The 13,406-nt window shown below is 40.1% G+C and overlaps 1 protein-coding gene across 1 annotated transcript in view; it reads left to right on the top strand.

Moving 5' to 3' along the window:
* The window catches only part of LOC108606151 (sex determination protein fruitless-like), a gene marked incomplete at its 3' end in the record, with an annotated part of 74,930 nt that overhangs the window by 57,572 nt on the left and 3,952 nt on the right, over nt 1-13,406 (top strand). The window contains exon 3 of the mRNA XM_017996003.1: nt 2,102-2,262. Coding sequence (XP_017851492.1) covers nt 2,122-2,262 — 141 coding nt within the window. The remainder of the gene's footprint in view (nt 1-2,101; nt 2,263-13,406) is intronic.

The following is a 13,406-nucleotide window of genomic DNA, read 5'->3' as shown; positions in this document are numbered from 1 at the left end:
AGCAGCAGCCACAACTGTTGACTGTGTAGAAAGTTCGCACGACTTTTTTTTTATTTTTCTGCTTGTTTGTTTGCATTTTATAAACGCACGCGTAATTTAACATTTACGATCGATGCACAGACACACATTCGATCTTTCACTCGATACGCTGCAAATTCTCGATCGCTGCAGTTGCTGCTGCTCTTGTCGTTATCTTTGGCTATATCATGCAGCAAGTAAGCCCACTTGGCCTCTGTCTGTCTGTTTGGCTGTGTGTGTGTGTGTGCACCGTTAATGTTTTTATTTGCAAATCAACTCACACACACACGCGTGAGTGCAATCGTTGCATGCTGTGTGCGTAGTTCAATAAATCAAAGTTTATTTGTTGAAATAAATTCACAGTTTATTGCTTCGTTATTATTTTGCGCTGCCGCTGTTAATGTTGCTGCTGCTCTTGCTCTCGCTCTCGCTTATGTTGCTGCTGTTGCTCTTGCTGTTGCTGAGCGACAGACAGCCATCAAACACTCGCTGTGGTCAACGCATGCCGGAAATGTTGCCTGTTGCTGTTGCGCAGTTTGATCTCATTCTTCAAAATTTTGCTTTGCAATTTAATTGATTGCTTTGCATGCGTTTAGTTCATGGTAACCCCCCCTTCCCGCCCAGCAAATTAATTAAGCCTTGCTCACATTTTTTCTGTCTGTTGTCATTGTTTTTAGTGAAGCCAACCAACAATATTTCGCAATTTGTAGCTTGCAATTTAATTGCCACGCCCCTCTGCACCTGACACACTGAGACACACACACACACACACACACACACACTTGCCAAGAGTCGTGTGTGTTGCTGGCGTTGACATTTTTGAACCCTGACCGCTTATAATTTACGAACGGCAACGGCAACGGCGACTGCAGTTTGCACGCTTCGCCATTAATTACCGCTAAAGATAGAAACAGCTTTTGTCGCTTTGCGTCGCTTACGCAATAAACTTTTTTCATTTTAATTAGCCAAACGTGAAACGCAGCATTTGCCACAATCATTTGCATAATATGCAGACAACAAAGTTAATAAACTACTTAGTTACCTTTATAAAATAAACGAATACTAAGTAGAGAAAAATAAAATAACTGCAACTCAAAACTATATTTGATAATAATGTATCGCAATTCTATACAGTTTAACGCCAAACTCAATTCAGCAGAAAAGTTTCCCCATTTAAAGAATTTGTGACTTGACTTTAAACTTATCGAATTGTAAGCTAAACTGCCAAATAATGAAATCATCACGATTATAGATATTCCGATTATTATACAAATGACAAATTTTCTTGATAAGCAAGACAAACTGAGTCGTTTGAGCCATTTTTGCCTATTCGTCCGTCCGTATGAGCAACAGAATCTCGGAGACTATACGAGCCAGACTCACCAAACTTGGTATGAAGATGCTCCTACTCCCAACAGATCAGCTTTAGTTTTGAACGAATTGAAGAAAACTATTTACGCCACCAAATTTCAATTTTGCTTCAAATTCAGTGCTGATAAGCATTGATGCGCTTTCGACAAACGTCGATTAAATAAATAACTGATCAATTTTACATATACACTGCAGGAAGCGTCGCTGCTCTTGATCGCTTAGCCAAAGTGTATCAAATAGTGGGCTGCGCCCAACTTTAATGCGTCACTTGTAATACCATTAAACTCAAAAAAATATATTTTCTGAACTAATAGTTGGAGCATATTAAGTTTACAGCCAAAAACAAAACAAAGATTTATAATCTAAATGACAACATAATATAATAATATATATAATAATATAGTAATGCATCTATCCCAAAGCTAGCTAGATTTTAGGACTTTTATTAGAATACAATGAGTTTAATATAAAACTCCACCTTAGTTCATATTAAACTATTTTCAAAAATATAATCAACAAATCTTACGGTCAATGCCTAAAGAAAAAACTAATTAAATATGAAATAAGGAGACTATAAATTAATATTTAACAACAATTGTATGCAAATACATTTGAGTTATTAAGTGAGCATCTATGTTTTGATTGTAACTTATTATTTTTCTATCAAAAAAAAAAACTTACTAATTTTATTGTGTATTTTGTCTCTTTGCAGCAGCGTAAGCTGTCACCGACATGGGCAGTGAGCAATACTGCTTGAGGTGGAACAATCATCAATCCAACCTGTTAGGGGTGTTTAGTCAATTATTCCAGGACGGGAGCCTGGTGGACGTTACATTAGCTTGTACAGGGGGCCCATCCATCAGAGCCCATAAGGTAGGTCCGATCTCTAGCTCTAACTATTGCCTAAGCGATCAACTGAATGTTTTGTATGATCAATTGCAACTGCAACTGTAAAATGCGGAAGTTGCTGCTCAAGGTCGCAGCTGTTGTTGTTGTCGCTGTTGCTGTTGCTGTTGCCGTGTTGCTGACGGCGGCAACGTAGGCCTCTCTCAAAATGCCAGGCGCATAAATTAACGAAGCAACAACGACAACGACAACGACAACAGCAACACGATCAAATGCAATTTACACATTTGTCAGTAAATTGTCAACTTAACGCGCAGAGCAGTAAACGAGACGCAAGTCTGGCCAATAGCAGCGCTGTCGGCGTCGCAGTCGCTGCATGTTGCTGCCATTTGTTGGGCGTGTTGTTGCTGGCAACAATGTTGACAAGGTCAGCGTCTAATAGAAATTGACTGCAAGCTGCCACGTGGCTGTCGAGTGTCTCTCTCTCTCTCTCTCTATCTGTCTCTCTATCTCTCTCTGTCTGTGAGTGCATAAATCATGCGTTGGCAGCGACAACAGCAACAACAGCAGCAGCAGCAGCAGCAGCAGCAACTCGCAAACAAACAGCAACGTTTCGCGCACGTCTGTCAATTGAAATTCCTGTTGAATTAAGCGGAAAATATTTAACTGCATTGCTGCCGCCACAACAGCAACAGCAACAGCAACAGTTGCTGCTGCTACCTTTTGCTGCTGCTGCTGCTGATAAAGTTATTTTGAATGCAATTTCTTTGCTGTTGGAGCAATCTACTAACTAACCAACTAAGAGCGAAACATGAAACAAGCAAACTGGTAAATTGTTCAATTATAATGCGTTTACTATGTTGGGGCATGCAGCAGGCCGCAACTTGAGCTTGCAACATTTGCACGTTTAGCCAGCGATCTAAGCCGCTTTATCATCATTTCGCCGAGACTCCTGAGAATGACACTGATAGCAACGCTGATTGCCCATTCAACTGCCTCCTAGCTGACACTAACTCAAAGCAAAGCTGAAGGAGAAGCAACTGCTAAGACTCGATAAATAAAATATAGTAAGACTTGAAGACTATCTACAAAATTAGCTAGAAGTAGCCAGAAGCTAGCCAAAAATAGCTATTAGCAATCAAACTGATAAATAATTCTAAATATATGCTCTACTCTATAATCTTTGCTTAGATAAAACTATAAGATTCTATTGAATTCATAGAGTTTCAGTCTGTTCTCTATTTCATTTTTCTAGCTACTTTTTATTCCTAACCTCACTTCTACTGAATTTAATCAAACAGACCGTTACATATAATACAGACCTTAGATAAAACTATAATGTCCTATAGAGTTCAGTCTGTTCTCTATTTCGTTTTTCTAGCTATTTTTTGGAGCTCGCTCCAGCCCTAACCTAACCTCACTTCTTCTGCTGAATTGCAATGAACTGTTACGCCTACGCTCAAGTTGGTTTTTTATTTAGCTTTCAAAACAACTTTGGCTGCCTCGAACTCAAACTCGAGAGTCAAACTCAAATGTCAATACTCAACTCGTAGTCCTAGGCGAGCTCAAATTCGAACTTAGATGGAAAAGTCCTTTGGAGCGGCTATTTGATTTGGTATGCTCCACTCCTCGGTCAGTCAACTTCATTAGAAGCAGCGTGTGTGGCAAGCAGCAAGAGAATCTAACTGATGAATTCATTTCCGTTTTAGACAGACGACTCTCTGTGTTTGGCTAACGAAAGCTTGAGCAAAAGTGAAATAAAATTGAAACTGATATGAGAAAGGACTGGAGTCATATGTTGTTAACGCTTTGCCAAACTAATTAGCAAATGTACACACACACGAAAGAGATAGAGATAGAGGGAGGGAGAGGGACAGAGAGAGAGAGAGAGAGAGAGAGAGAGTGGGCAATGTCAACGTTTATAAAAGTTAATAAAGCAAAGAGCCAGCAAAAAGTTAAAGCAACTGGGCAATAACTAAGAAGGAGCGGACTACAAGCCAAAGCCAAAGCCAAAGCCAGCTGTCAATTACTTTTGCATATTCTTGCTGCTGCTGGTGCTGCTGTTGTTGCAACAGTTAGAGGCAAGAAGAAAAAAACATTGTTAAATTGATTAAAAAGCAAAGTGTCGATGAACGAGCCAATGATGACAGCCAGAGTCAGCAGGCAGCCAGCCAGGCAACCAGGCGACGAGCCAGGCAGTTAGTGAGGCTCGAAAAAAAAAGCGTAAAGTGGTGAGAGAGAGAGAGAGGGGGGGGGAGAATATGTAAAGTGCCAGTGAGCGAAGGATAACAGGCAGAGCAATTCAGGTGAAAGGGAAGTGGGCAGCAAAACTGTTGTTGACACACACACACACACACACAGAATGGGAGAGAGCAAGAGAGAGATAGAGAGAGAGAGAGAGAGAGAGAGAGATACAGTTATCTAGTTGCAAGTGCTGTGAAATAATCCAAATGCAATCAATACGGGCAATTGCTGAAGCGGCCCTCGCGTGCATGTGTGTGTGTGTGTGTATGGATTGTAGTTTTTTGCTAGCCGCAGGCTTTTTGTAGCTGCCGCCACCATGGCTGGCTTGGCTGTCCTGGCAGTCCTGCGTCCTTGCATCGATGCCAAAAAACGGCGGCGCCACTTTAACTCAATTTGAGGCATTTAACGTATGCTCGGTTGATATTTGATGCGATTGCAGCCCCCCTCACCCCTTCTCGCTCTCCGGGGGCAGGGCAAACAAAGTGTGGCAAATGTCAAGCGTGGACACTGAGCCGGCCGAGCTTTGGGGCAAATGACTTTCAATGACTTTGGACAAACATTTGCTGCTGCTGTTGTGTGCGTACGCTTGGCTTGTTGCAACTTCATGTTGCTGTTGTCTTAAGCTGATTGAGTTCTCCCCCGCTCTGCCGCCGCCCCGCCCCTCGCTCTGCCGCGCGCTGTCTAAGCTCATGGCAAATAGTGAGGAGCTATCAGCAAATGAAGTCCAATCAGTTTGCTTTGCTTTGCTTTTGTTGTGGCTGGGGGTGGGGGAGGGGGTGTGATGGTGGTGTGTTCAACAAGCATGCCACAAGCATTGTTGTTGTCAAAACTGCAAACACTTAACAGCAACAGCAACAGCAACAGCAACTCGTAAGTCATGCCAACACTTTATGTGTAGCAACAACAACAACAGCAACAGCAACATGACGTGTCCGCCGCCTCTATTGACAGCTGCAACAACTTGCAACATATGTAGCTTGCAACAAAACAAATTGCCTGCCGCGCCAATCGCAAGTAGAATGTCAAAAATGAGAAATAAAAACAGCTCAACAATAAATAATAAATAGTAAATAATAATAATAATAGCACATTCTTTCAGCCTGTTGCCAGCGCTAATTGCTGCCTGTCATTGATAAGCAGCTACGAAAATATTTGAAAAATATTATAAAACATGATACAGCCTTAGAAATATTTCGCTTGCTCTGGTTGCTGCTGCTGCTGCTGCTAAATGTTGCTGCTGCTAATGGTAACAATGCTCGGCGGCGGCCACACCCCACAGAATTAAACAGATTAGTATCCACGCCAGAGCAATAATTTGATACACAAAATATATTTAACAACAAAATACAGTTAATTGCAATTTTATGTTAACAAGCAGCCAACGTTGCATTCAACAAATTGCAGCAGCAGCAGCAACAGCAGCAGCAGCAAAGGAAATATGGCTCATTATTATGTTTATCTGGCATCGTCATAATCTGGAGCATGGGGCGTGTGGCGTGTGGCGTGCGGGCTTTGGTGGGCGGCAATTATAATGCAATTGGCAAGCCGTTGCGTATACGTAATGCGAGCATTGCACATGCGCAACGTTGCCATTCACTAATGCCTCATGACAGGCCAGCGCCAATCGCAATCCAATTTGATAATTAGCCTCGTACAGCGATTTACCAAATGTTATGCGATATGTGAGCAACAAACGATTACATGAGGCTTACTGTCAAAATCAAAATCAAAATCAGCTTCAAATTAAATTAATTGCTGATCACTTAGTTTTCGAAAGTTGAATTATATATGAAAATACAAAAGAAAACTTGAGAAATTTATCTACGTTTAATTAGAATATAAAAGGTTTCGATAGTTAAAATTAAAAACCAAATTTTCATTGGTCTGATTGATGATGAAACATTGGAAATGAAACTCAATTCGATTTATCGATAACACCATTTGATTAGAGTCTGGACATTGCTCAACGCGAACTCGACTTGCTGCCCATAATTAACAATTAGCAATCAATTGATTATATTACCATATTATGACATGCAACAGCAACAGCAACAACAACAACAACAGCAACAAGCATTGCAGTTTTTCATACAACAACATCACAGCAAAAAAAAAATAAAGAAACAATAGCCAAGAACGAGAGAGAAAGAGCAATAAAAAAAATTGCATATCAATGCATTCCAATAATAGCAACAACAACAACCAACATTGTATATTGCTGCCGGCTTTTTATCTTTCTTGTTTTGTCGATTTTTTTTTGTAATTTGTATTATTTTTATATTTTTTTGCGGCATGGGAAAAAAGTTGACAGCAACAACAATAACAACAATAACACTGTTAATTTAAATTGGAAAATTATACAAAAATATTCAAAATGTTCGCTGTGTAACTTTGTGTGCTTGTATGTGTCTGTGTGTTGCTGTTGTTACATTCGAATCTCTGTTAATCTGAGCAGCAGTCAAACGTCACGTTTTCACGCGGCCAACTATGCAACCCACAGCAACAGCCATAGGCGCTGCCAGCAACAACAACAACAACAGTAACAGCAACAGCAACTACAACTGGAATCGCTGCTGCAATCAACAAAAGCAATTCACGCATTCAATTAAATGCCTTCAAATGCAACTTGCCGACATTTGTTGCTGCTGCTGCTGTTGTTGTTGCTGATATTGCTGTCGCTGAAGTATGCATTAAATGGGTATAAAATTGTCATGTTAATAACCAATAATTGTTAATTTACAACACACATTGGCAATTCTTGATTTTGATGCAAGCCAAAAAAAAGAAAAAAAAATCAAAAGTCAAAAAAAATACACCGAATTATCAAAATAGTTAAATTGATATTCATTATAACAAAATATACATTTTAGTAATTTAAATTTAAATTTATATATTTTGTATTTGCTTAATTTTAAAGTGCAAAGTGTATTTAATATTCGTTGGGTGCATTGCAGTTTGTTTTTGGTTTTTGTTGCTGTTGTGACTTTGCTTTTGAGTTATTTGCGTTTTGACTCGTTTTGGCATTTGGCCGCATGTCAATTAACATTTTTTTGTTGCTCACAAATATTTTGTTGTACTTAAAATTGCTGGATTATTGATTACGCGAGCTGCGAATGGAAATTCCAACAGAATTAAATACTAAAGCGTATTTTGTAGTCGAGTTGGCTTTCACTAGAGCTAAAATTTTCATATGTAAAGTGCAGGCGGAGGAGGAGGAGGAGGAGGAGGAGGAAGCAGAAGAATATGAACAACAAATAAATATAATTAAAATGAGCAACTTTTCTTGTCACGACTGCGACGGCGACGGCGAGCGCAGCAACAAGCTGCTGCCATCAGGTGCTGCTGCTGTTGCTGCTGCTGCTGCTGTCGCTATAATTATGCGCATTTTCAACAGATTTATATCTTGGCTTAATACATATTTAAGCGCAATAAAAAACTATATGAACGGACGGACGGACGGACGGACGGACGGAGAGACAAAAATGCAAACGCACAAAGGCAACTTAGATACAAATGTATCTTATAGATGCGCGTATGCTTAGCGTAGCTCATTAAAACAAGCCAAGCAGCACTCGGACAGACAGACAGACAGACAGTCAGATAAATAGATATAGAGACAGAGGTAAATAGTATAGCTATCTAGTATATAATTAGTAATTGTTGCACAACCAGCAGCAAGGCAGCGATGCAAACTCGACGAGCGGCTCTAAGCTCCGAGCCGCGTCTACGTTTCAAGCCGGGCATAATTCTAACAACGTTTATAATGTTATAAAAAGCAGTAACAACAACAACAACAATAGTAATAAAGGCAAAACGCAGCCGGGCCAGCCAGCAAAAATTAAAACCCAGTTTGAAGGTCAACTGCGACACGAGCTGCGTGGCCCGGCAACAAAAGCATGTGCATAGTTTGTCTGTGTGTGTGTCTGTGTGTGTGTGACTGACGTCAGCAACAGGAACTGAAACTGAAAATAAATGCGCGCATGCGTTGGCGCAGCTTTAAGCAAATGATCGCTTAGCAGCAGCAGCAGCAGCAGCAACAGCAGCAGCGACAGCGACAGCAGCAACATCATCAAATGTTTGGGGTTTGTTTTCATGGCATTTAAAGTTTAAAGCTAAACTTCATTAAAAAAAATAAACTATGAAACTTAAATATTATTGTTTTTTTTATCTATTTTATTTAATCTTTTGTATTTTATGTGTTTTTATTTTATGTTTTGTCTTTTATTCAACTTGTCGCAAAATACTTTGTTAATATTGTAGCTTTTTTGTATAATTATAAACAATATTGTTGGCGCATTTATTAGCAGAGTTTGTAAATTGTAATAAATTGTTGCTGCCCCTTAAGTCAAAGCTCATCAAGACGCAGTTTATTCTACGCCTAATAGAACTTTATGGCTAACGGTAATTGCTGGCGGTCTTAACCTGCCCAAAATGCTTGTAACGAGTTTAAGATTTGATCGCATGCATTGCTGTTGCTGTTGCTGCTGTTGCTGTTGCTGTTGCCGTGCCCATAACGGCGTCAATTAAATTATGTTGCTGGCAACATTTTACAATTTGCAACAAATTGTTAACAGCAAGAACAACACAAATCAACAGCAGCACGACGCCACTTAGCCGCATATTTATGTCCATGTGTCCATGTGGCCATGTGGCCATGTGTGTGTGTGTGTGTAGCAGGTCAGTCTTTAGTTTGCAGTTGTTGTTGTTGTTACTGTTGACGCAATTACTTTGGGGCATTGAATTGTTCCCTTTGCTTAGCGTGGGATAAAACGCGTTTGCCTCTGACCTTGAGCCGATCTTTAAACAAATGCGTGTATAATCTGCATGTGTGTGTGTGTGGTCAGGTCAAGCTCGTCTCTGCCTTGCGCCGCTTTTTGTCCTATTTGCTGTCCGTCCTTTGGGCTTCCGGCTAACTCAAACTCAAACAAATGACCACAAAAGCTTTGAGCGCTGCTGCTGACCACAGACACAGGACAGGACACGCAATGGTTGTTAGACAATGACAATGAACTGAGAACCGAGAACCGAGAACTGAGATTCTGCCCTGGGCAGAGAAGAGATCGCGCGACTTTCCGGCGCGTCGCGTCTTTTGTGCGTTAAAATTTGTTTGGCGAGTTTCTCAGATTCTCACATGCTGACCATTGGGCGGATATTATTTAGACGCTATTGTGTGGCGCCGCTACCTGTGCTACCTGCAATTAGCTGTCACAGCTGGTCGCCAACTGTTGCTGTTGCTCCTGTGTTGTTGCTGCTGCTGCTGCTGTTGTTGTTGGCGCTGTCGCAGCTGCAGCTATAAATTAATTACGCTTTGTAAACAATGCAGCGCCCGCGTTAATCTGAATACAATAATAAACAGGAATGCATCATAGCTGCAAAGGAGGCAGCCAACTCTTTGATACACTTTGAGCAAGCGACGCAGTTTGTCTGCTTCAGCATGAATATATATTTTTATATACTCCGTCCAGATATTGTTGGTGCCTTCAGGTTATGCTTTGGAGAATTCACTAGTGACGAGAAGTAAATAAAGTTTCTAGGTGTTCGCCGTAGGATTGGATTCAGGGCTCACGTTTTTAAATTATAAACAAACCAAGCGACTGTTGCTGAATTTACTGCTGAATCAGCAGCGTTAATTTTACTAATGTTAACCAAGACTGTGACATACATACTTTCATTACAAGTTCATGCTACACTCTTTCACTTTGTATAAAAATGTCAAAGTGTATGCTTGAGAGAGAAACACGCATACAAATATAAATATATGTACATGCATAACTAAAGTAACAACGTAAACAACACATCTACACACACGTGAGCATAAATTTGCATTTATCACCTTGACTCACACACACGCACATACACACACATGCACATTGAAAACGCATGTTAACTTCAGTTTGCTTCGCAAGCCTTTGACAGTTGCTGTTGCTCTCCTGCTCTAACCCGCGCAAGTGAATTCAATCTCATGTTAACGGCACAAGCTGATAAGCAACGACGAAAACCAAAACAAAAACAACAACAACAACAGCAGCGGCAGAGGCAACGAATCGGTGCGTAAAAGCAACGCAACGCTTAAGTTCAAGTTCAATGTCAATGCTTACACAGACATACAGGCAAGCTTCGATATGTGTAACGGCAGAGCTTGTGTTAAAGCCTACAGTGTGTACTCGTTAAGAGCGAAATTTGTGCTGAGACTTGATATCATTGATGGCCTTTTCATTTGTGTTGACCTTAGCGCATGCTCACTGTACCGTTTGCGCAAGTTTTGCTTTATGCGTTTTATGCGTCATTTCGAGTTGGCAACAAGTGGCCAAAGCAAAGCAACATTTTTGCTCTTGCTCTTGCTCTCAACCCCCACACGCCACATCACACCACAGCCCCCCCACCCGCTCGCTATAAAACTTGTTTGCTGTGACGTCATCGACTGCCTGCCTGCCCATACGCACGTTTTATTTCTGCGTGCCAACTTGTCGTCGTTTTCGTTTACTTGCCTTACACTTGATTTATTCTTTTTGTTTTCGCCTCTTGGGGGGCGCGTCTCGTGAAACTTTTCGAAATATGCGTGCGAGAGTGCGTAAGGCAAAGCAACAGCTGATTGTTCGCTTGAACTTGAAATCCAAAGACTTTTGGCACTTGCACTAACTAAATGCTTTTGGTTTGGATAGCTTGTGCAAATTTACGTTTTATATACATACATACATACATATGAATTATATTTGGTTTTTTTGTCATTCATTCATAATTCAAATTCATTGGGAAGGGTAATGCTTTTTTAATCTTTAATTTTAAGCTCTGAAGTTGAAAATGTTAGTTTTCACTTGAGAAATTGCTCAAGCGCATGCTGGCTGTTTTTAGTTCGAATTCGAGTTCGAAATGCTGTTGTTATTAATTATGCAAACACATATGTATGTATGTATGTATGGATGATTGTGTTGGCTTCTCTCTTTCTCTCTCTCTCTCTCTCTTTCACTTTGTTGCGTTTTGGTTCTGTGCATTTGCTGCTTTGTTTTTTTACCACATTAATTTTGTTTGGACTCTAGTTTCAAGGCCATACAACGTCCGATCATGTTAAATAAAAAAAAGCATGAAACTTGCTTATGCCCAAGCAGCAGCTCAGATACTCTTGTAAAAATTAGAAGAAAAAAAATGGCAATTGCTATAAATAAAATGTGTTTTATGAGCTCATTTCGAAATTCATTTAATAAGCTACAAGCTCAAATAATATATGTACATACATACATCTATCATATACAGACATACATATATACATACATACATATGTATTTAAAATTTTGCAATTCATATTTTGCACCTCTAACCGCAAATCATGCGCTGGGCCACTCTCCCTCTCTTTCGCCTTATCGCATACCCAATGCGCTCGCCCACACACAAACACGCACAGTCTATGTTTGTATGCAGGCCACACCCCCGCCCCGCACTGTAGTCGCATTCAAAAGTTTTACAAATGCGCTGCGCCCTAGCCTTAAGTTGCTCTCCCGCTCCCTCTACTGTTCCACCGTCGAGCTTGTTCCAACATCGCTGGCTTGGACAGGCTGTGGCCGACGTTTCGCACGCTACACTAACGACAAACGATAAAGCTCTCTCAGCTGCTGCTGCTGCGGCTGCTGCCGTCGCTGCTGCGTTGCGTGCGCCGCTGACGCTGTTTCTGCTTAATGTTTTGCACGCTGTCTCGCACACACACTCAGACAAAAGCTCACACATACAGACGCTTGCACTCAAAGTTGGTTCCGCTGCGAATGCGAATATCAAGGTCAACATGTGATATGTCTCTCCCGCACTCTCTGCCAACCCTCGCTGCCTCTCGCTCTGTCTAACGTTAATGTTGTCGCTGTCGTGGTCACCGACGCCGACGCCGCCGCCGCCGCCGCCGCTGAAATGAGCTCTAAGAAAATAATTAAATAGAAGCAGTGAGCAAAGCAAAAAAAAAAATATATATATAGAAATACAAAAAAAAGCTACGCAATTTTTATTTGAAGCGCAGTTGTTAAATTAGAAATGCCATATTTTTATTTTATTTTTGTTTTTTAGTCAAACTGCCTCATTAATCAAACTCAGCAGCAATCAACAAAAAGCAGTCAATATAAAAAATAAAAATAATAATAAAAGCTTGTATGGTAGACAAATTTCTAAATATTTACCTTGAATTAAATACTTAACAAATTGCAATACAATTTTTTATTGTACTCTTATACAATTTAATTTATTAAATTTCTTTATTATTTACTTGTTATTTTTAAAAATGTCTCCGAAATGTTTTATATTGTATATAAATCTGCAATATTTTAAGAAATAATAAATAAAAAACTTTAATAAAATATTTTATAATTTGCAGTAGCTTCTTGAATATCAAAATTGATTTGAATAATTTTCAACTTGCATTCTTCTTATTCTTAATATTAATAAATTATTATGATTTTTGCAAATTTTGCTTATAATTCCCAATAATGTTATTGCCTGGTGACGTCTTAGGAAATATTTTGCTTAGGTGTGACGCACTCAGTCCAAACTCGAATCGAAACAAAACCAACAAATCTGCTGCAAAAGGTTAACATTTCTATTATGACCGCTCCTAGAAAATATTCAGATTGTTGCTGTTATTGTTGTTGGTGTCTTGACCACCATCAGAGTAGTCGGTGCTCAAAACACTGCGGCGAAATATGCAAATTATTATGTTTGCATATCGCCTGCTCTATAGACAAACTCACACACACACACACAGAGATACACACGCACACACACACACTGATGTTGTTGTTGCTGTTGCATTGCTGGCAATTTAGTTTGTTGCGCTTGCGGCTCTTTCATTGTTGTTGCCATGTTATGAGTCCGACTGCCGACGATGATGACGACGACGACGACGACGATGAGGGCTTGGATATAGATTTAAGCTACGCAAGTGCAACTTTAGC

Source organism: Drosophila busckii, chromosome X, assembly GCF_011750605.1.
Source record: "Drosophila busckii strain San Diego stock center, stock number 13000-0081.31 chromosome X, ASM1175060v1, whole genome shotgun sequence".
NCBI lineage: Eukaryota > Metazoa > Arthropoda > Insecta > Diptera > Drosophilidae > Drosophila > Drosophila busckii.
Note: the sequence above shows the minus strand (reverse complement) of the source record. Positions and strands in the feature narration are given on the sequence as shown.